The sequence below is a fragment of the Sander lucioperca genome, chromosome 23 (assembly GCF_008315115.2).
Source record: "Sander lucioperca isolate FBNREF2018 chromosome 23, SLUC_FBN_1.2, whole genome shotgun sequence".
In the NCBI taxonomy this organism is placed as follows: domain Eukaryota; kingdom Metazoa; phylum Chordata; class Actinopteri; order Perciformes; family Percidae; genus Sander; species Sander lucioperca.
Window position 1 is genome coordinate 6115826 of NC_050195.1, and position 23813 is coordinate 6139638.

General features: G+C 41.8%; 1 protein-coding gene and 1 long non-coding RNA gene across 4 annotated transcripts in view; one reads left to right on the plus strand and one right to left on the minus strand.

Annotated features, from left to right (window-relative positions):
- Nucleotides 1-23813, minus strand: part of LOC116039725 (protein NLRC3-like) — an 86399-nt gene that overhangs the window by 7442 nt on the left and 55144 nt on the right. For 2 of the 3 annotated variants that reach the window (XM_035998160.1, XM_035998157.1), the window contains one exon: nt 14172-14348. In XM_035998160.1, coding sequence (XP_035854053.1) covers nt 14172-14348 — 177 coding nt within the window. Of the gene's footprint in view, nt 1-14171; nt 14349-20720; nt 22597-23813 lie in introns of all 3 variants that reach the window. The other variant, XM_035998167.1, reaches the window with a different exon arrangement.
- Nucleotides 1063-23813, plus strand: part of LOC118494364 — a 23112-nt gene continuing 361 nt past the window's right edge. Inside the window, exons 1-2 of the long non-coding RNA XR_004896492.1 lie at nt 1063-2684; nt 23629-23636. This is a non-coding gene — a long non-coding RNA (uncharacterized LOC118494364). The remainder of the gene's footprint in view (nt 2685-23628; nt 23637-23813) is intronic.

Here is a 23813-nt window from a genome sequence, read left to right on the forward strand (position 1 = left end):
AAACATGGCAACCGTATTGTCAATTTCGGAAACCAAAAGCTGAGGCCTGCGTTGAAAAGCGTTGGCGAAGCTAAATTCCATTCTTCAAATGTGTTATTGAAAGAATCTAGGTAAAAGTACAGAAGGATGTTATGGAGTCTTATGCGTGAGAAGCTGGATCCGATCCAGATGTTGGCACAGGAGAATAACAGAGAAAAGAGGCCCTGATTGAGTAACTGTCAAGATGTGTTATGTTTTCTGTCATTCTAGAGTGAATAACAACTTTAGGCACAGTTAACCTATGACCTGAGAAGAGGCCTACAGGAACTGTGTGTCTCATAGCATATGGGAATATATCGTTGTTATGATGAGACCATGTAAAGGTTTCCAGATGTGAAGGTTTTCAAGATCTATAAGACGGTCGGGTCGAGAAAGATTCGAAGAGAGTACTTGGTCTGTGCCATGCTGCATGCACCTTGTGTTCTCCCTCATGAGAATTTTTTCAATATTGAATAAAGCTGCATATACTCAGAAATCATCGAAGTCGTCATCTTTGAGCATCTCCATCATCATTTCCAGAGAGCACCATCTCTCAGGCATGGCGTTGATTTTTCATGCTTCGCCATGAAACAGGAAGGGGTTAGTAACTAGACTGTACATTGTCCAATCTGTTCCAAACTGCTCAGGCTGTATAAGGGTCCTGGCCTGAAGATATACATGTCAATATTCAGGTAGAATCATAGCGCCCCCTACTGGTAACAGGAAGTTACAGTCGTTACACTGTCATGTCCTCTTCCTAACTTGTTAACCCTAAACTCTTAAGACCTTGATGATGCTTCATCGTGATTTTTTGTTGAAGGGCGTTGCCGTGGCAGCACGCCGAACTTCGATGTTACATCATGAAACAAAAAGCTGTTGTAACTTTAACATACATTGTCTGATCTGCCCCAAATCTGTCACACATGATGTTAGTCCAGGCCTGGAATGAATCACATGGGTCTCAAGCCTGATTATGGTAAAGTGGCTCAATAGCGCCCCCTACAATATTTCACAGAACTAGCTCCTGCAGTGTGTTTCACCTACAGTCAGGTCCATAAATATTGGGACATCGACACAATTCTAATCTTTTTGGCTCTATACACCACCACAATGGATTTGAAATGAAACGAACAAGATGTGCTTTAACTGCAGACTTTCAGCTTTAATTTGAGGGTATTTGCATCCAAATCAGGTGAACGATGTAGGAATTACAACAGTTTGTATATGTGCCTCCCACTTTTTAAGGGACCAAAAGTAATGGGACAATTGGCTGCTCAGCTGTTCCATGGCCAGGTGTGTGTTATTCCCTCATTATCCCATTAACAAGGAGCAGATAAAAGGTCCAGAGTTCATTTCAAGTGTGCTATTTGCATTTGGAATCTGTTGCTGTCAACTCTCAATATGAGATCCAAAGAGCTGTCACTATCAGTGAAGCAAGCCATCATTAGGCTGAAAAAACAAAACAAACCCATCAGAGAGATAGCAAAAACATTAGGTGTGGCTAAATCAACTGTTTGGAACATTCTTAAAAAGAAAGAACGCACCGGTGAGCTCAGCAACACCAAAAGACCTGGAAGACCACGGAAAACAACTGTGGTGGATGACCGAAGAATTCTTTCCCTGGTGAAGAAAACACCCTTCACAACAGTTGGCCAGATCAAGAACCCTCTCCAGGAGGTAGGTGTATGTGTGTCAAAGTCAACAATCAAGAGAAGACTTCACCAGAGTGAATACAGAGGGTTCACCACAAGATGTAAACCATTGGTGAGCCTCAAAAACAGGAAGGCCAGATTAGAGTTTGCCAAACAACATCTAAAAAAGCCTTCACAGTTCTGGAACAACATCCTATGGACAGATGAGACCAAGATCAACTTGTACCAGAGTGATGGGAAGAGAAGAGTATGGAGAAGAAAAGGAACTGCTCATGATCCAAAGCATACCACCTCATCAGTGAAGCGTGGTGGTGGTAGTGTCATGGCGTGGAACTGGTTCTCTTGTATTTATTGATGATGTGACTGCTGACAAAAGCAGCAGGATGAATTCTGAAGTGTTTCGGGCAATATTATCTGCTCATATTCAGCCAAATGCTTCAGAACTCATTGGACGGCGCTTCACAGTGCAGATGGACAATGACCCGAAGCATACTGCGAAAGCAAGAGTTTTTTAAGGGAAAGAAGTGGAATGTTATGCAATGGCCAAGTCAATCACCTGACCTGAATCCGATTGAGCATGCATTTCACTTGCTGAAGACAAAACTGAAGGGAAAATGCCCTAAGAACAAGCAGGAACTGAAGACAGTTGCAGTAGAGGCCTGGCAGAGCATCACCAGGGATGGAACCCAGCGTCTGGTGATGTCTATGCGTTCCAGACTTCAGGCTGTAATTGACTGCAAAGGATTTGCAACCAAGTATTAAAAAGTGAAAGTTTGATTTATGATTGTTAATCTGTCCCATTACTTTTGGTCCCTTAAAAAGTGGCAGGCACATATACAAACTGTTGTAATTCCTACACCGTTCACCTGATTTGGATGTAAATACCCTCAAATTAAAGCTGAAAGTCTGCAGTTAAAGCACATCTTGTTCATTTCATTTCCAATCCATTGTGGTGGTGTATAGAGCCAAAAAGATTAGAAATGTGTCGATGTCCCAATATTTATGGACCTGACTGTATACGTATGAGATTTGGTAAGCATATGTACTCTGTCCAGACTTACAAAAAAGCTTCTTGGAGCCATACCCTAAACCCAACAGTATGTCAGCCACATTAATATTAAGGTGCAAATTATGGACGGTGTGGGCGTGGCTTGGTGTCAAATTACCACATAACGCCACAAAACAGGTAGTTGTTTGTAACTCAAGTGTACGTTGTGTAATCCGCACAATTTGAAATATTTAATTTTCAACGCTATGCACTACATGGAGGGAATTAAGTCTGAATCTTTCGTGCAGTGTTCGACGGTCACAGAAATACACGGCCGCGTTGACTGGGAGCGCCACCTCTGAAGGGCACAAAGTGCGAGGGCCCGTTCATCGCTGCAGCTTTAATTTCTTTTGTGTTCTTTAACAAAGGACCGTGTTGGTTCCTCTTCCATGTGCATTTTATTTGGCATTTTAAGCACACAATGTGTATTCTCTCCAGTAAACTGGGACTATAATTTGGGAGGATTGTACAATTATTAACACCTCAATGGTTGTTGACCTTATATTTAGCTGGGGAGAAATAACTGATGAATACACTGTTACAGTCATTTTTACAGTGTGCATTAAAGTGCCCATATTATGAAAAAATCACTTTTTCTGGGATTTGGGGTGATATTTTGTGTCTCTGGTAAGGTGACCAGAAGTCTGAGACAAAATCCGCGGACATTTTCAGATCAGAAGCGTAAATACCTCAAAAACAGGTAATGTTTTTATCTTTGTAAACTTAAAACGGGGACACTGCCCCAGGGACGTCACTAGACCTAGAGCTGCTTGTGCCCCAACAAGCCCCCCTAGGGGGGTCCATGGGCATGCTCCCCTGTAAGAAAATTGTGTCTATTTTAACGTTTAAATGCATCAATCTGGTGCACTTTGAAAAGAAATTCAGAGGTTAGACTTGATTATTCTTATCTATGGATGGAAATATTTGTGCTGTAGCCTGAACTATTTTGCACTTCAGAATTTTAACCATGCACACACAGGTGGAATAGTTTTTTCTTTTTTCTTCATATTTTTGCATTAACATCACTAGGAAGCATACCAGTAGAAATATATATTCATACTTGTGGGATATATATAAGTAAGTGGGATTGTCTGGAATCTGGCAATATAATAACCATTATGGTGGGATACACTGGCTAAACAATTTACAAAAAATTGTAAAAGTTTACATGAGATTAAATTATAAAGTTGGAGACCATGTAGAAATTTTGTTGCAATTTCAAAACCGTATTACTCAGAAACCGCTTGTTGTACTGATGCATGTGTTGAGTGAAGAGTTTGTGAGATATTTCACAGAGAGTAATGGGTGTGCAGAGATTTGTGCAGAATGCAAATATGATAACATTTCATGTAAGTTCAATGTTAATTTTCTTGCAAACCATTTGTCACAGCAAGGGGGTTAACACTTTTACATCCACTATATCCGTGTCCCATTCTCATTAGGGGCTGAGCCCCCCTAAAGGTCTGATCCTAGAATCGCCCCTGCTGCTACTTCATACTTGTACTCCACTACACCTCAGAGGGAAATGTTGTCATGGTTACTGCACTACATGTATCTGACAGCTTTTGCTTTATTGCTTCACGCTGGGCTTCCTTCTGCAACAGCTCATTGAGTATCAGATACAGTTAAAACTATTGAGGAAATATTTTCCTTTGACATTGGTCCAGTATTAAATGAGATCGCTGCAGTCGGCAGCGGCGAAACAAGACAATTGTCCAGCTTGTATTTACGTTCATAAAGTGCTTGTTTTGCCGCTGACAGACTCAGATTAATATTATAAGTGTCAGACAACATTATGGAAAGGATTTCTAAGGAGGTCGACCTTTCTGTTAAAGAGTAAGATCCTTTTTTTAAACATAAAAAGTCCGCGAAATTGCGTTCGTTAAATCCACCAGACTCCATTTAAATAAACAGCAATTTTAGCATCGTAAAATATGGGCATTCTAAAACATCTCTGAGCTCTGAGCAGTGCTCGCTCTGGCTGTCTTGAGCCTGCGCGCGTAGGGTGCACGACTATACGTTTGGTCAATGTTTTCTTTATTTCATTCCAATTTCGGGTCTGTCAGTCACAGTGAAAACCGGGGACAGCTCCGGGGACAGGTCACCGAAACCGGGGACGTCTGGTCACCCTAGTCTCTGGTGCTTCCACACACATACAAACTTTGAAAAAATCCATCCATGCTGTTTAGAGTGAGATACAGTTTCTGAATGTGTTCTGCCTTCAGTCTCTGCGTGAGCTGTTCTAAATCGGCTTGTGACGTCACAAGCCGAAACGAGCTGGCTAACCGCAACCATTAGCTCGTAGCATTAGCATGCTAACAACTAATGCAACATAGCAAAACACTGCTACAACACACACAAGTTCCCCATAATCTACAAAAGAACTACTTCCATGTGCGCCCTCATTTAGAAGTCTCCCAGCTAATCCTGCCTTGTAACTGACCAAAGTTGTAGAAACAGCCTTTCTTTTACTGTCTATGGAGCTAGCTAGCTGACATGATCTACATCTGAGCTACTGAGCATGTGCAATCAAAGATAGTACAGAAGAAGAAGAAGAAAAGAGGTCTCACTCTGTAGCTAAAACAGAGACCAGCTGAAAAGAGGATCTGCAGCAGTGAGAGAGAGCGGTGCAGTACAACAACAATATGGTGTTTTTAGAAAATTAAACCATGTAAACCTATTCTGGTACAACCTTAAAATACAATTATGAACCTGAAAATGAGCAGAATATGGCTGCTTTAACTCTGCCTCTGTAAAAAAAACTTTGCAGAAGTCGACCGACTGTTTTATTTATTTATATATATATATATATATGAGAGATTTAATGAGTTAAGTCAATGAGAGAGACAGAGTGTGAGGAAGAGAGAGAGAGAGAGAGAGAGAGAGAGAGAGAGCAGACATGTTTTATTGAAAAAATGACAAATAAATTGTTTTAACTGAGATAAACCTACTAAATTCTCAAAATATTAAACCTTAACAAGAGGAAAACTGCAAGAAGACTTTTGGAAAGAAAATCATCAAGGAAAAGATTTAATAAGGCAAGACAAGTGAAGACAAAGACGAGCTAACTCTGCTAACACAACAGCTAACTCTGCTAACAACAGCTAACTCTGCTAACACAACAGCTAACTCTGCTAACATAACAGCTAACTCTGCTAACACAACAGCTAACTCTGCTAACAACAGCTATGGACAGAGAAGAGGAGCAAGAAGGCTATGCTACGCTAAGCTAAGGACCAAAAGGCTCCAAACCAAAGAAAAAACCCACCAAAGGCTAGCACCGTCTCCTTCCCACTCAAGAGAAGCTGTAATAGAGTAGTAAGGTAAGCTTCCTTCATACCCACAATAGTTACATTTCAAATTTCTACCTCAAGAAACCAAGGCTAGCCTGTGCTAACTTAACATAGCGTGCTAAGTAGCAGCAGAGGGAGCAGCAGAGCAGCAGTTAGGAACTGAAACAATGTTGCAATCTCCTGGGGGAGAGCCCAGCCTCCTTGTGATTGGCTACCCGGAAGAAATTAAAAGTACACAGGTAAAAAAGATTATGAACACAAAACATTCAGAAAACACAGAGGCTTTGACTGCAGATTAGGGCTGAACGATTTTTGAAAATAATCTAATTGCGATTTTTTTTCCCAAATATTGCGATTGCGATTCGATTATTTTTTTAAGCTCTTTGTCTTCTGTATTATTCAACAAAGACAAACAATAAATCATTTTATAGTATGAACAACACACAATTACACACTAGACAGTTAAAAAAGTAAAAAATATAGTATATACACATTACACACACAAACACACACACACAACAGTGTAATTTTTTACAGTGCACAGAGAGGAGCTGCCTCCAGCCCCTCCCCCTCGTGAAGTTACGTGCTGCCGTGTGCACTTGTTCAGAGAGGCTATCGTTACGTTAGCATGTTGCTGGTGTTCTTGCCGTGGGATTAACTGTACTAATAAAACTGTTGAAACACTGCGGCCACGCTGCTGTGAAAGCTCCCCGAACGTCATTAATCAGAGTCTGGTTGTTACCCCTCTCAGTGGCAGCTCCTCCACTCATATCTTTATAACGGAGCTAACCGCTAACCGGAGCTAAGTTTGAATGACAGAAATCAGCTCAAGGTACGGTGTAGCGTTAGCGTGCTAGTTGATGCTTTCTCTGCGGAGTGCAGACTGATTTGCTCTCGCGAGTCATGTGATCAAATCGTAGCCTTTGCGATTAGGAAATCGCGTTTTAACATATCGCGATATTATCGCAAATGCAATTAATCGTTCAGCCGTACTGCAGATGTATGTCAAACAGGAGGAATTAGTAATCTATTACTGTACACGGACAGTACCGATGCATGGTATGAAGCTATCTGTGCTCACTATGACCATCACAAGAAGAGAGGCATATGCAGTGGGAGACACATAGTCATCGAAGATGAAGACAAGGACAGTCCACCTCTCACTGTCAATGTCTACCACAATGGGACCATCATGTTTCAAGGCAATGAGGCCAGTTTCAGCTCCGTCCAAGAGGATTTAACACCATCAAAGCTCTGGCAGAGACTGAGAAACAGAGACAAGACAAGATCAGCAGTGAGGAGAAGAGCAACATCAACCCCACAGAGCAGCCACCAGGGGAAGAGCTGGAAGAGGAACAGCCTTTAGGAGACCATTCAGGGCACATCAGTCAACCGGATAGCAGAGTGTCCCAGATGAGAAAGAGTCTGTCTCTGCAAGAAGTAGAGCTGGTGGAACTGAAGGAGCTACTGCTTTCCAAACAGACATCCACTGAATCCACACAGCAGCTAAGAGACCAACTCAGCCAGGTGAGGAACAAGATGAAGGCCTCCATACAGGAGCTAAGAGGAGAGGTCCAGGAACTGCAGCAGGACAGAGAAGCTCTGAGAACAGAGCTCACTGCTGTAAGAGAGGAGCTGCAGCAGGACAGACAGGCCATGGACAGAGAAATAACTGCTATTGACCCTTTGCACGTGACGTCATGCTCCACTCGCGCGAATTATGAACGCCATGACGGACGGCGGAAGAGCTATGCTGTAAATGGACGGCAAGCTAAACTCGTACGTTTTCGTTCGTGTTTGTGTTCTCACATTCACAATGTGCAGAGTAATCCTCACCAACACAAGCATGTGTATGTATTGCCTTTCTGTTTCAAATGGAAATGAGTGATAAATAAAATGATCCTCAACCAGCTAGCTGCCGTGCTAACCAGCTAACAGGTCCAACCCGATGATGACCCACATAACTAGCTAACATCGGTTATTCACTGACCTAGCTACATATCCAAAAAAGAAAGCCGTTCCATTGATCATTTAACTTAACACACATACAAAAAATATCGGTTAAATTAAAGATGACATGGCACGGAAACAAGCTTCAAAAACGAGTTAAATGCGGGTCTGCGGAGCTCCTACCCCGGCTAGCTGACGAGCTAGCTGCAGCTAGCTTTGGACGGCTCGCTAGCTGCTGCCCATCGCGTCGTAATATCCACCGGTCAAATCTAAACATAGGCTACACAGCGAATATAATCACAGATAAGAAGATGGCTAGATGTTACAAGTATGTGTGGTTACTACTGATCATAGACACTCCGTGATTTACTGCATGGATTAACGTGTGATAGATAATTAATGACTGCACTTCCAAGAGCTGGGATGTGTTCAGGCATCCATTAGCTAGGAAGTTGCATTGGCACACCCAGTGAACAACGGTATGGGTAGCCACGACCGACCATGTCCTCTAAAAACATGGGCTACGTGTTATATAAATCTTTAATTAAAGGAGAATTCCGGTCAATTTTTACGTTAGTCTTGATCGCTATGCTACGCGAGTACTTTCGATAGAAAAACCCCCGACCCGAATCAGTGCAGGTAACACGGAGAAGCTGCAGCTACGTACTACAAGCGTCCACTGAGCTAAAACGGCAGTGGTCGTAGCTGGTAGTGGCTGGACGGCACTCACCGGACGGCAGCTAGCAGGGCAAGCTAGCTACCAGCAGGATCGAGACAGGGACCAGGTTAGGTGAATTTAAACAATGTCTGAGTTGAAAACGCATCTTGTTGACACGTAAGGGCCCTGTTCATGTGGCACAGACATATTAATTGCATTTTGTGTCTGTTAAGAGGCACAAAGGCACTCTAAAACTTGCCCCGACCACTGCCGTTTTAGCTCAGTGGACGCTTGTAGTACGTAGCTGCAGCTTCTCCGTGTTACCTGCACTGATTCGGGTCGGGGTTTTTTCTATCGAAAGTACTCGCGTAGCTATAGCGATCAAGATTAACGTAAAAATTGCCAGGAATTCTCCTTTTAAGTAAAGAATAGATGTTAATACAAAATAAACCCTAGATTGATGTCTTGCCATTATGAGGTACCTCCCCCCGCCGTTAGCGTAGCATCACGTACCTCTAACCCAGCCAGCTACAAAGAACTGGTTAGCATCCACACTTTTAAAAGCTTTGAGATCAGCACCAGTATATGGGGATACCCCGTTTACCACATAGTGGTACAGATCGTGTGGACTTAAGTCGGGCAGACTGTGATTTAATGAGGTCCGTGAAAACGGAGGGAGAACGTATTAAGGGTCTGTATCCAATCCTGCTATCTCCAACTTCTCCAAATACTGCTCTTTGTGAGCACCTACCAGATGCCCTACCTCGACCGATAACGGCACGACAACTTGTTGTTCAATAGAAGAAGCCATATAAAGCCACAAATACAGTTTATTTAGTGTTATGTATTTCAAACTGATTGAAACTATGAAACTTTCCGCTCGTCGACTACTGTTTAGCCTGTGCTTCCGCCGTCCGTCATGGCGCCGTCACGTGGTCGTGTGACGTGTTTGCAAAGGGTCAATAAGAGAGGAGCTGCACCTGAGAGAGCAAACCATCCTCAGCCTCAAGGAGCAGCTCCACAGTCTGAGAACCTGCCAACACCAACCACAACCCTCCATCACCATCAACAGCCCCCCTCAACCTGAACCACAGCCATCCACCTCCACCCTAACCAAGACCAGACCATCACAACAACCTGCAGTAATGCCCACCCCCTCCACCACCGACCCACATAGAGAGGCCTCAGCTCTGTCTGACCACAGCCAAATTACTGTTTCTCAGAAGGTCAGTGACCAACAACACCACCCCCCCACAGCCCAGTAAGCTGTTTAATATCAGGAAATCATACAGATGGGCCGAAACCAGCACAGAAGAGTTCCAGAAAGCAATCAGCTCACACGAAATTCAAACACTACTAGATACCTTTCTGGACACCACATATGTACACAGTCAAGAAGACCTAAATAATGCAGTCAGACATGTCAATCACATCATCATGCAGACTGCTAAATCATCACAATTGGAACTATCCAAAAATAAACCTAAGAATCCCAAAGATGATCAATGGTTTGACAAAGAATGTAAAGAAATTAGACAAAATGTTGATTATCTAACCAAAAACACAGAGATCAGGAAATGTAGACTTAAGCCTTCTTTACTGTGCCACACTTAAACACTACAAACGTACACTCAGAACCAAGCTGATCTGTGGTGTGTGTGTGTGTGTGTGTGTGTGTGTGTGTGTGTGTGTGTGTGTGTGTGTTAGGTTAGTGTGTAAAAGAGGAAAGCAAAGCACACTTTAGAGAAAGAGAAGCCATTTGGGATCTTGATGTTGGAGGAGATGATAATAACCAATCCTCTGGTTGACTCAGGACTCTGACCTCACTGAGACCAGAGGAGCTCAGCTGATCTCTGACCAACCACAGCTCTCCAATCTGGATAAAGAATAAATGATGAAGATAAAAATCTATTTAGAATCTAATCAGATGTGTTGATGTTTTAAATGTGTAGCTCAACATTACTACGTCCTAATCAATGATCTTTACCCTAAAATGAGTATTGTTTAAAAGTAGTTGTTAGTTCTATGTGCAGTTTTTATATTAATGATATCATGTTTTGCTTTCTTTCTAAATACATTTAAAAAATGATATATTACATGAAACAAAGGTACTTTTGTGACTTTAATTTCATCCCTCTGACTCTTAAAATGTAAACTGTGTAATTTAGGTTAGAATTAAAGAAAATTGACAAATTTAAATACTTGAATAAGACTTTATATAATAAAAAATAAAGTAAGAACAACAGAAGAAGCCACTGGGTCTTAAGAAGCTTGGTGATTTCAGACTTTACCAAGAGGTTGTACAAAGTATATTTAGTAACTTAATCAATAGTTCTTTGATTACACCCATCCTTAGAACCCGACGCCGTCGTCGGCGACGTACAACGGCACCTCTGATTAATATTTAGATAATTTGATAACGGTTTAATGTAGAAACTTACTGATTTTGGCTGCTAAAAGCTAACGAGTTAACCATCACGGGGGTGTCTTTGGTGTCTTTGTAGCCTTTACAGAAGGTTTTCTATCCAGCCTGGAAGTTGTGCCTCTTTTCGGAGTTGTTCAGTAATAAATCCAAACGCTTATATCCAAGATTTATCCACTTGATGTCCATAATTTATCAATTTTTCGTCATTTTTGCCGCTAGCTCGATGCTAGCTGCCATTTTGAATATCCCATGATGCTTTGCGAGATTGTGTTGACGTCTTTCAACCAATGGGAAGGCAGGTCCGTCATACAAAGAGTCTATCGAGAGGAAAGATAGATCTCTGCAGCGAATCCAAGCGAGAACAAAGACTATAGAGTGAAAGATGGATCACTCCAGTTTATTACCGTTCTACAGAGAAGAAGGTTTGGAGATGTGGCATAAATGGGGCCTTTTTTGAAGAAATGTAAATAGTTTGTCCTTTTACATGAGTTATAATGTTCATTATGTTTATTTCACTGCATGACTCCAAATATATAGGACTGTTTTAGAACATTGCTGTGTGTGTGATTTCAATAAATATGACATTATTATTTGATTATTGGCATAAGTGAATGTCATGAGGGCAAAAGCGTCTGGACTTTTTTTTTTAAAAATGTATATATTTAGTCAACTGTATAAGTTATAATGTTTATTTCTTCACAGTGTGACTCCTAATACATATGGGAACTGATGTAGACAGGAGATTGGCTGTGATATCAATATATATCTGTGAGATTCATGTTCCATTTTATTTATTTATTTATTTGTCTTTAAGGTCATACAACCTTTTTTACATCCAAGTGACCTCACTGCAGCACACATATTCTAATAGCCCAGTTTTTCCTGAAAACAATGATGTTCATATATTGACTGTAGACAACAGGGTTGATGTTATACAAGCTTTTTTAGAAAATACAACCAGACGGACAATGAACTGTAAAAATGACCTCAGGTTTCTGAGCGTTAAAATAATACATTTTATCTGCCACATTAATAAGAATTTGTATTTTTCTTATTTGTTCTATTTTTCATTTGTGCTGTTGAACAAACCAAACCAAACTTTCTCCTCTATCATTTAAATAATCTGTAACTGTAGTAAACATGTCTCTTGTTTTTTTTCTATTACTTTTCCTTCTCTCTCTTTCTTCATTCTTTATTGTTTCTACTCATTTAATTCTTCCTTTCTTCCTTTTTATAGACTATGTTTTTATGTTTTTATATTCTATATATTTTGTTGAACTTTTTTAAGGAACCCAACATGTTGAGGGTTTTCTGGGTTTCTTCTGCAAGACATTTTTTATTTACTATTTGGTGTATTTATTTTTGTAATCATAGTATTGTAAATCACAATATGACTTTTTCTACAAATGGTGCAGCCCTATTTCTTTTATTTATTTTTTTATTATAAATGCGTTTCACATGTAAAAACATTTCTGAATATTGATTTAATTTTGCAGCACATTGAAGAATAAATCTTAAAGTTGTCTGTCCCGTGCACCACCACTATAAAAAGGCAGCATGAATGGAGCCATGATACTACGATTCACCATGGCAACAACCACAAACAAACTGGTCGGTGGAAATACTCATGCACACATACAGCGAGTTTGAACATGTATTTAGTTAAAAAAGCAACACAGCAGCTGCTGCAAAATAGAGAATTTACATGGGAGATAACTGCTGCTAGAGTAAATGCGTGAGTTCCAATATAGTCTATTAATATAGTTAACCATAAGTATAATATTACATTTAGGTGCAATCCTGCAGGCGAAAAAGTCCTAGGCCTACTAATCCCATTCTGAGGCTGCAGCACCATCATCAACAGAACTATAATTCATAATCTTTTATTTCAAAGAGTTTACATCATTCACCTGCAATACTGTGGAGCTCCTTTTTAATGTCTCTCACTGGTTTGTGTCCAGGGAACACTACACAAACGTTTAAAACACGTTTCAGAGAGAGTCACACTCTTCTGATGGAGCTTTGCTACAGTGGCTTTACTAATATGCTCCACATCAACAATGTTGTAAAGAAAACTGACGTTTGCAGAAAAACGTAATGTGACACAAATAATGTGCTGGGATGTAGAGCATGTTAACGATGGGGGACCAAACCCACCAGACTCCATGTAAATAATCAGGACTTTTAGCGTGTATAGAGCCAGCATGTTTCCACATGTAAATGGGTGAATTAAGAGTTTATTTCAACCAAACCAGAGTGGTGATTGTTGGAACAGTGGAAAAATGAACAAAGATGGCTTTTGATAGTTTTATTTAGTTTCTGTGCACATTGAATGAAGTGTGTTTTCTGATGATAAAACCACTGATTATCTACATGGAGTCTGGTGGGTTTGGTGATGGTGATTTCGGGGCTGTTTCATGTTAGACTAAAAGGATCTTACTCTTTAACTAAAAGGTCTATCTCTGTAGGGATCCTTTCATAATGTTGTCAGACACTTAGAATAATAATCTGAGTCTGTCAGCAGCAACAACAGAACTTTTAGTGGACGTTAACTGATTAATATACTGGACCAGTTTCAGAGATTGTTGTTCCTATCAGTTTGTCCCTGTAAGGGCTCTTTTCTTTTGCCGCCTTCTTCTTAATTTTCTCGTAATTTCTCTGTTTAAACCATGGATGTATTAAGAGAACAAAACGCCGTGATGATAATTCCTTGAGCCGTCTTTGACTGCTCCGTGTCTGTGTCGCTCTGACACTGTTGCCCCTGGCAACCGATAGCGTAGGATCTCAAAATGATGGACGGGCTCAGACACCTCCCAAATCGTGACGTATGTCCTCATTCTCAATAACAGGCTGGAGTTCCCCCTCTCTCTCAGGTTTGATTAACCTCTCTTTCTGTTTCCCTCATCTCAGGGTTAACTAACTCAGAGTTTTCACTAAACCTGCTTTCTGAAACGGACCCCTGGAGACAAACTGTTCAGACTGACAAACTGAAAACACACAAAGACTTGTTGTGATTTGTACTCAGACAAACACAGAAAACAAGTGAACTGATAGAAATTTAAAACTTCTGTTATGGATTTAATTTTGATAGATTTACACTGTACAAGAATAAAATAGATGAACTGACCTCAGAGTCTCCAGTCTACAGTTTGGACTCTCCAATCCAGCACACAGCTGCTTCACTCCTGAATCCTTCAGGTTGTTGTTGTTATCCAGGTCCAGCTCTCTCAGATGGGAGGGGTTGGACTTCAGAGCTGAGGCCAGAGAAGAACAGCTGATCTCTGACAAACCGCAGCTCCACAATCTGAATGAAGATCAGATGTGTTGATGTTTTAAATGTGTAGCTCAACATTACTACGTCCTAATCAATGATCTTTCCCCTAAAATTAGTGTTTAAAATTAGTTGTTAGTTCTATGTGCAGTTTTAATATTAATGCTATCATGTTTTGCTTTCTTTCTAAATACATTTAAAAAAATGTTATATAACATGAAACAAAGGTAGGGGAGAGCGGGGACAGTTGAAACACTTTTTAATTAAACGTAATTTCCAAAGCGATCGTATCACACTGAAAGCTAATATTTTGTCACTAGCAACCTACACCTGTCATCTGTCAAATACAGTTGCATTTTCAGCTTTGAACAAAACCGTTCATGAATTATTACAGCAGAAGTGGGACGTGCGTTTCATTCGTCCCTCCTGGTCAGGACGAGTGAAACAGTTTAAGCCATATAAACTTCACACAACTTCAATATTTTACTACATATCATGAATGGTACTCCCAAAAGGTGTTATTTTAGATAGATTGTTGCTGGGCTATACGTCTTCCTGAATATCTGTTAACAACTCATTGGCGTCACCTTGAAGTGTGTATGAAGCGGTTTTTGAAATATCATGCACTGTGGATGATTCTGCCATTTTTATAGCTAGAACAGTACGTTTTCCCATTTATATCATGTTTCTATTGTGGAAAATGTCACTTCACTAGGTTTTTACGTGGGTTAGGGCACTGCACATCCAAATAAGTTCCCTTAACGACCCCCAGCCCGTCAGTCTCCATAGGATAACATGGGAAAACTCGACCCCCTATCTGGAGGGGCCCAAATATATTTTCATCTTTCTAAAACTGCCTTTCCATGTCTCACCTCCATAAATTATTGTATAAGCAGATATTTGTGCATTTACTTAAAATACATGGAGTTACAGCCAGGTCGGGGACATTGATATATGTCATTATAACCTGTTTTACTTTCCATGTAAACAAGCATGCAATATGAAAGTCTGGGATTGTGGAGAACACTAAATAGTCTACAGAATAAGCACGTAGTCGAACCTTTAAATGAAAAACACTCATTAATAATCAAAAAAATTTAACTGCTAATGAAGTTTACTTTCAACCATCAAAACTTGTTTATGTCCTGCTGTAACTCTGATAAAAGGAAATAACAGGAAGATATTTGGCTGATAGAAGGAGGTTAACCTGCTCTATGTGTTGACCTAAGGAAGTCTGTCTATCATCATTGCACTCGGAGAAAACTGGAATGTTTCATCCGTCCCGCGTTTCAATCGTCCCGGCTCTCCCCTACTTTTGTGACTTTAATTGCTTTGACTCTTAAAATGTAAACTGTGTAATTTAGGTTAGAATTAAAGAACATTGACAAATTTAAATACATGAACAAGACTTTATATAATAAAAATAAACCAAGTAAAGACAGAAACATGGACAGCACTTCTGCTGCTCTCATTTCAAACCACAGACTGAGGCTATCCTCATCACCACTGTCATCTTCATCACCACACAGCTGACTGACTGAGAGCTCTGCTTCATCCTCAGTCATCTTTAGAACTGATCAGATGTGCACTGAGCAAAGAGAGATGCAGGTTCTCTTCATCTGAAATGTAATCTATTACCTCCCCGTAAAAACATGTCTGCAGTGCATCATTTATGATCCTGTTTACTGTCAGAACACAAAGTGACATCATTTCCTGACAGGAAGCATCAGACACATGTTGAGGTATCACCTGTTGTTGGTGACAGATCAGACTAAAGAGACTTCAGACATCTGCATTTGGAGACATGGTCCACTCTCTGTTCTCCTTTAACGTGTGTGTGTGTGTGTGTGTGTGTGTGTGTGTGTGTGTGTGTGTGTGTGTGTGTGTGTGTGTGTGTGTGTGTGTGTGTGTGTGTGTGTGTGTGTGTGTGTGTGTGTGTGTGTGTGTGTGTGTGTGTGTGTGTGTGTGTGTGTGTGTGTGTGTGTGTGTGTGTGTGTGTGTGTGTGTGTGTGTGTGTGTGTGTGTCTGTGTGTGTGTGTGTGTGTGTGTGTGTGTGTGTGTGTGTGTGTGTGCGTGTGTGTGTGTGTGTCTGTGTGTGTGTCTGTGTGTGTGTGTGTGTGTGTGTGTGTGTGTGTGTGTGCGTGTGTGTGTGTGTCTGTGTGTGTGTGTGTCTGTGTGTGTGTGTGTGTGTGTGTGTGTGTGCGTGTGTGTGTGTGTCTGTGTGTGTGTGTGTGTGTGTGTGTGTGTGTGTGTGTGTGAGTGTGTGTGTGTGTGTGTGTGTGTGTGTGTGTGTGTGTGTGTGTGTGTGTGTGTGTGTGTCTGTGTGTGTGTGTGTGTGTGTGTGTGTCTGTGTGTGTGTGTGTGTGTGTGTGTGTGTGTGTGTCTGTGTGTGTGTGTGTGTGTGTGTGTGTGTGTGTGTGTGTGTGTGTGTGTGTGTCTGTGTGTGTGTGTGTGTGTCTGTGTGTGTGTGTTTCTTCATATTCGTATGCCATTATTGGCGTGTTATCAAGACACATTCTCGCTTTTTAGCGTGTTTATCAACGCCGTTTGGCCTCCATTGACTTACATTACCTTGTGATTGTGTGTGAATTGACGCCGTAGCGAGTAGCATGAAAGGGTGAAACTCCACGTAGGGAGGTTGGTCGGGGGGGAGGATGGGTCAAACACAGGACTTTCACCAGGAGACCGGGGATCGTGTCCCACGTGTCACGTTTCCTAAACTCAACCGCTGCTTTCTTCTCACTATAACACAGCAAGTGGCGTGTATGTTTACGCCCGCTGTATACAGAGTAGACATACACGCGGATAGCTCAAAATGCGTCCAGATAACACGCCACCTGGCTTAAGGAAGTCGGCGTGTATGTTGAAAGAGAGACATCATCTTGAAAATGCATTGAACTTTTATTAATGCTGCACGATTAATCTAATCACAGTCATGATGTCACTCTGTGAGAATAACTAACCTCATAAACTGTGATTTAAGTAAACTAAAAGGTGTTCTGTGTGCGTCTCACTCAGTGTCCACTACAGTCTCCACGTTGTAACAGCCTTCACTTTACCGACAGTAGAAACAACAGAAGAAGACACTGGGTCTTAAGAAGCTTGGTGTTTTCAGACTTTACCAAGAGGTTGTACAAAGTATATTTAGGAACTTAATCAATAGTTCTTTTATTACACCCATCCTTATTGTGGCATATAAAATGAATTTTTTCTAACCGTATATGAACTGGGAACTATATTCTCAGAAGGCGAAGCACTGCTACTTCTGCTACTTGGGCGGAGTGATATGCTCGCAGCACCTGAGAAGCCCAGAACAGAGAGTAGCAGTGCTTCACCTTCTGAGAATATAGTTCCCAGTATGTATACGGTAGAAGATGGCTGTGTGTCATGTGACCTTGTTATTTGTACATGCTGTGACTCTACAAATCACAACATGTAAATAAAAACATGTTGGTGTTATTTTGTCAATTATTGGGAGCAGTAGGCTATTTGGAACCCATTACCTCCAGGATCTGTGCTAAGCTAAGCTAGGCTAGGCTAGCGGTGGAGCCGTCAGACAGAGCTACAACACGCACGGAGATGAGAAGGGTATGTATGGACTTGTCTAACTCTGGGGGTTACTGTGAATAAGCTAAAGTCCCAATAAGTCAGCGTGTTCCTTTAACTACCTCAGAGTTTTCACTAAACCTGCTTTCTGAAACGGACCTCTAGTCCCAACTTTGGTCTGGTCACAAGCTGTAAAAAACAACAGTTGGGCTGCGTCTCATTTCTCCCCTTAGTTTTGTGCGTTCACGTGAGAGTAAGGACTGTCCCAATTCTCGTTTTGATCGAGGGGTAGGGCTAAGGGGAAGGGGTAGATACCCCTCAGTTTTAAGCAAAGACGTGAGCTCACTTGAAAGCAAGGGGTACCCAGAATACACTGCGCCGCCGGCAACAATGGCGACCAGATCGACCACAGAGACCCATAAATGTAAGTATTTTTGGCTTAAAGAATTGATTTAAAAATTAGGAAAGTCTTGTTTTGTGCTCTAACAGTCCTGTACATATATATTTGCAACCATGTTTGTAATTGAAACATTTTTAAAAATCCAGAGTTTCCCACACAGAGACTATATTGTGGAGGTTTACGCTATTTAAAACACGCAGCATTCACACACACACACACACACACACACACACACACACACACGCAGCCCCTTGATCACCCCCCCGTGCACACAGCGTCTGTCTCCATGGAAACACTGTCTATGGAGAAGACGGCTGGAAAAATTCACAAGTTCATGAAAGGTTGGTATCTCGTGAACACCTTTACACAATCACACATTAAAAAGTGCTATAAATTTTTTTTAGATTCTGAATACAATGTTGTCAGTGTGTTAATGTTGAGTCTCGACCCGACTCTTAGTAAACCAGCGGTTGCGCCGCTTTAGAAAGTTAACTAGTCGTAAGTTTGCGGTAAAATGCAGTCGGGTTGTTGAGATCAAAACACTATATGTAGCAGCTGAGAATCAAATAAACTTATTATGAATAATGTTATGTCATTTTTTTACTCTTACACTGAATGTTTGCTGCTTTGTTTATAATATTTTCAGGCTTTTAACTAAACTCCATTAGCAGCGAATTTCATTTGATATCAGTGTATAACACTACTTGCTTTGGAGACATTGATACGTGCTAACATATACCGTCCTGTATCACACAGGGACGCCTGAGGAACATATACCGTCCTGTATCACACAGGGACGCCTGAGGAACATATACCGTCCTGTATCACACAGGGACGCCTGAGGAACATATACCGTCCTGTATCACACAGGGATGCCTGAGGAACATATACCGTCCTGTATCACACAGGGACGCCTGAGGAACATATACCGTCCTGTATCACACAGGGACGCCTGAGGAAACCCAGCAGCTGATCCACTTTCAGGCTGAAAACGAGCAGAAGTTTCTGCGTTCATGTTGTAGCCATTCATTGTCGTATTGGTACTGTTTTATTGTAAATATGTGTAATTAATTCCTGTTCATGCACCTGTACATTGTTGTTGGAGATGATACAGAACACTAATGAAAGAAATGGGGGTTGGAGGGAAAGGTTACTGGTCAACAGGCATCAGACTGGTCTGGAATTGCAGAATAGCTGTTTTTAGTTTTTTTTTGTTTGTGGTCTTGTGTGTCTTGTTTTAGTTTTATACATGTGAGTGCCTTTTATATGTGTGTGACATGTAAGTTATGGTTCTAGTAGTTGTAATAGTTGTAATAATGTTATGTTTACTTTATTGGGCAATAAAGACAGCTTTTTGTTAACAAAGAAAGTGTTTCTGAACATCAATGACATTCAAACAGTGATAACTGAAACAGATGTACAACACACCATGCAGTGTGATAGAAATATTTATTGCAAACAGACCAAAGTATGATGATGTAACCAAGTGGTGTCTCATTACATAGGGGTATGTTTTCACCCCTACCCCTTACCACTCAGTTTCGAGGGACAAGGGCTAGGGGTAAAGGCTAGGGGTAAACTAAGGGCTAGGGGTAAACTAAGGGGGAGGGGTAAACTAAGGGGTAGGGGTAAACTAAGGGGTAGGGGTAAGGGGAAGGGGTAAGACAGAGAAATGAGATTCAGTCTTAAAGTGGTAGGGGCTGGCACAGTTCTACCGAGTCGGGCAGATCAGTCTTCTCTGTTAGAGACACAAAGTATTATAACTCAGTACCAAGAGAGATCAGAGAATGGAACAACTTTGCTGGTTTTAAATTAAAGTTGAAATCATGGCTGAAATCAACCCAATCATGCTCCCATCAATCATCAACCCAAACAGCCAATCTTGATGTAGTGAAGTCCTGTTGTAGTGGTGTCTAAATGTTGGGATGTTATTGTTGGTTCTATTGTTGTGGTGTTTTAATGTTGTTAAATTGTATTGTTGCTGTTGTCTTCATGTTGTGGTTCTTGTTGTCAAAGTAGTGTTGTTGTGTTGTGGTTCTTGTTGTTTGTTGTTGTAGTGGGTGAGTTTTAATACTGTGAAATCTGATTGTTGTCTTTTACTACAGTGTTAGATTTCCCTTTTGACAGAGATGTTATTCTCTGTTTCCTGCCCAGGGACTACAGATGGAAATTAGCTTATAGCTAATTCTGGTACTGATAAGGAGCTGTGCATTGTCCCTGTCAAATAAATACATAAATAAATAAACTGTTACTGATGTTCAAGAGCTGTTTTACAGAAACACAAATATCACCAAAACTAGTAGGAGAAAATATATAAATCCTTTTTTTGGGGTGGGATTAAGAACAGTCTCATCTATGATTTATAATCTAAATGTGTGTGAAGTGTGTATCTTTACTCTAATACTGATGGCTTCAGCTTTACATTGATTTATTGTGTTGATAATCACATCTGGACTTACCGAGCCTTTCTGCAGTTCCTCACAGCTGGAATCAGTCTCAGTTTTCCCTCATCTGATGTGTTGTACTTCTTCAGGTCCAACTCATCCAGAACCTCCTCTGACATCTGCAGCATGTAGGCCAGAGCTGAGCAGTGGATCTCAGAGAGTTTCTTCTCTGATCTGTTCTCTGACTTCAGGAACTCTTGGATCTCCTGATGGACTGAGTGGTCGTTCATCTCCGTCAGACAGTGGAAGATGTTGATGCTTCTGTCAGGAGAGATCCCATCACTGTTCATCTTCTTCAGGTTGTTGATGGCTCTCTGGATGATTTCTGGACTGTTGTCTGTCTGACCCAGCAGGCCTCCTAAGAGTCTCTGGTTGGACTCCAGAGAGAGGCCATGAAGGAAGCGGACAAACAGGTCCAGGTGGCCATTTTTACTCTCAAGGGATTTCTCCATGGCTCTCTTCAGGAAGACATCCAGGGATGGGTAATGGTCACTGTCACTTTCATCATGGCTATCTTTCATTCCAAAATACTCAAAAAACGTCTTAAGAAAAGACTTTGGGTTTGAGTCCCTGTGTTTGAAGTCTTTCCCCAGGAAGTCCTTGAGTACCTGTGTGTTCCTGTTGGTGTAACAGTGGAACAGGTAGACTGCAGCCAGAAACTCCTGAACACTCAGATGAACGAAGCAGTAGACTGTTTTCTGGAAGATCACACTCTCTCTTTTGAAGATCTCTGAACAAACTCCTGAGTACAGCGAGGCCTCTGTGACATCCAGACCACAGCGCTCCAGGTCTTCTTGGTAGAACATGATGTTTCCTTTCTCCAGCTGTTCAAACGCCAGCCTCCCCAGCTTCAGAAGAACTTCCCTGTCAGCCTTCGTCAGCTCCTGTGGACTCGTCTCATGTCCCCCAGCATACTTGTGCTTCTTCCTCTTTGTCTGAACCAGCAGAAAGTGTGAGTACATGTCAGTCAGGGTCTTGGGCAGCTCTCCTCTCTGGTCTGTAGTCAACATGTGGTCCAGAACTGTAGCAGTGATCCAGCAGAAGACTGGGATCAGACACATGATGTGGAGGCTCCTGGATGTCTTGATGTGGGAGATGATTCTGCTGGACAGCTCTTCATCACTGACTCTCTTCCTGAAGTACTCCTCCTTCTGGTCGTCAGTGAAGCCTCGTACTTCTGTTACCCTGTCAACACACGCAGGAGGGATCTGATTGGCTGCTGCAGGTCGGGAAGTTATCCAGACGAGAGCCGAGGGAAGCAGCTTCCCCTCGATGAGGTTTGTCAACAGCACGTTGACTGATGACTTCTGTGTGACATCAGAAACAACCTTCCTCTTGTTGAAATCCAGTGAAAGTCTGCTTTCATCCAGGCCGTCAAAGATGAAGAGAACTTTAGAGCCAGCGAGCTGCTCTGCTGTGACCTCCTGTAATGTTGGATGGAAAACACGGAGCAGCTCCAGAAGACTGTACTGCTCATCTTTGATCAAGTTCAGCTCCCTGAAGGAAAGAGGAATCACCAGATCCACATCTTGGTTTTCCAAACCCTCGGCCCAGTCCAGACAGAACTTCTGCACTGAGAAGGTTTTTCCAACGCCAGCGACGCCGATCATCATAACGACTCTGATGTGTTTCTGTTGGTCAGGTAAGGCTTTAAAGATGTCGCTGCACTTGATTGGAGAGTCATGGAGGGTCTCCATCTTGGAAGCTGTCTCGAGCTGCCTCACCTCATGTTGGGTATTAACTTCTTCACTCAGTTCATCTGTGATGTAGACCTCAGTGAAGATCCTGTTGAGGGGGGTTTCACTTACTGTTTTTTTGTCTCCTTCAGTCACACGTTCATATGTCCCCTTCACTCTGATCTTATGTTTATGTTTATGCTGACCACTGATCTCTAGAAAAAAGGACAAAGGTGAAAGACCAAAATAAGAAGAAAAGTTTACAATCTGGTGATAGTTTTTATTATCAATATGAAAACCAAATAGTAAATGTTATAAAGTAATCATCCCTTCTTAAAGTAAAAACAGACATCATGATTTTAACATTTAGTTTATTTAATAGTGTTTTTCTGTTGAAGGAGCAGCCTCAGGATTGCTCCTTTGTCTCTCAGCCTCTGACTGTGTGTCAGTGAACATGTTTGATTGACAGCAGAGGAAGCAGAGCATCAGCAGCTGGTGTTTTTATTGAATATCACCAAGAACAAAGAACTGTGAATCTGGCTGACAAATACACTTCATTTACTGCTTCACAAGAAAAGACTCCTGCTGGTTAGTTGGTGGAAACCTTTAAGGTTACATTCAGATTACTACGTTTTGGTTTAAAAAGGAATATCTTCTGCTACGTTTCCCCCTCTCATTCCCCCTGCTCTGGTGTTTCCCCCTCTCATTCCCCCTGCTCTGGGATTCCCCCCTCTCATTCCCCCTGCTCTGGTGTTCCCCCCTCTCATTCCCCCTGCTCTGGTGTTCCCCCCTCTCATTCCCCCTGCTCTGGTGTTTCCCCCTCTCATTCCCCCTGCTCTGGTGTTTCCCCCTCTCATTCCCCCTGCTCTGGTGTTTCCCCCTCTCATTCCCCCTGCTCTGGTGTTTCCCCCTCTCATTCCCCCTGCTCTGGCGTTCCCCCCTCTCATTCCCCCTGCTCTGGTATTTCTGAGCCCCTAAACCGGAGACCTTTGGAAACTCTTCTGACCCGTTTTGGTTCTGAATCTGCGGGGTTGTGTTGCCGTGTCAACGGCTGCAGACGGAGACCTTTGACAACACCGACACTGACGCCAACGTTTCTCCTCCTGATTGAGTCTTATCGGTCACGACGTCTTGTTCTCTGAGACTTAAAGCTACTAACATTAACGTGGTAACAACCAGCAGTGGGCGGAGTCTCCACGCTGCCTCCTGTTTATGTCCAGTATACCAGAATGATGATGAGATATGAGGTTTGGGCGTGTTAGTTTAAACTGAGATTAGTTCTTCTACTGGAGATTAAAACACAGAGATCACTTTGGGCTCCAAACTTCAAACTTGAAAACTACAACGTAGCGGTGGAGATGGAGCCTGAGAGAAGCAGCAACAGGATGAGTTTGTTTACATCAGCAGTAAGTTAACAAAGCATGACTAAAAC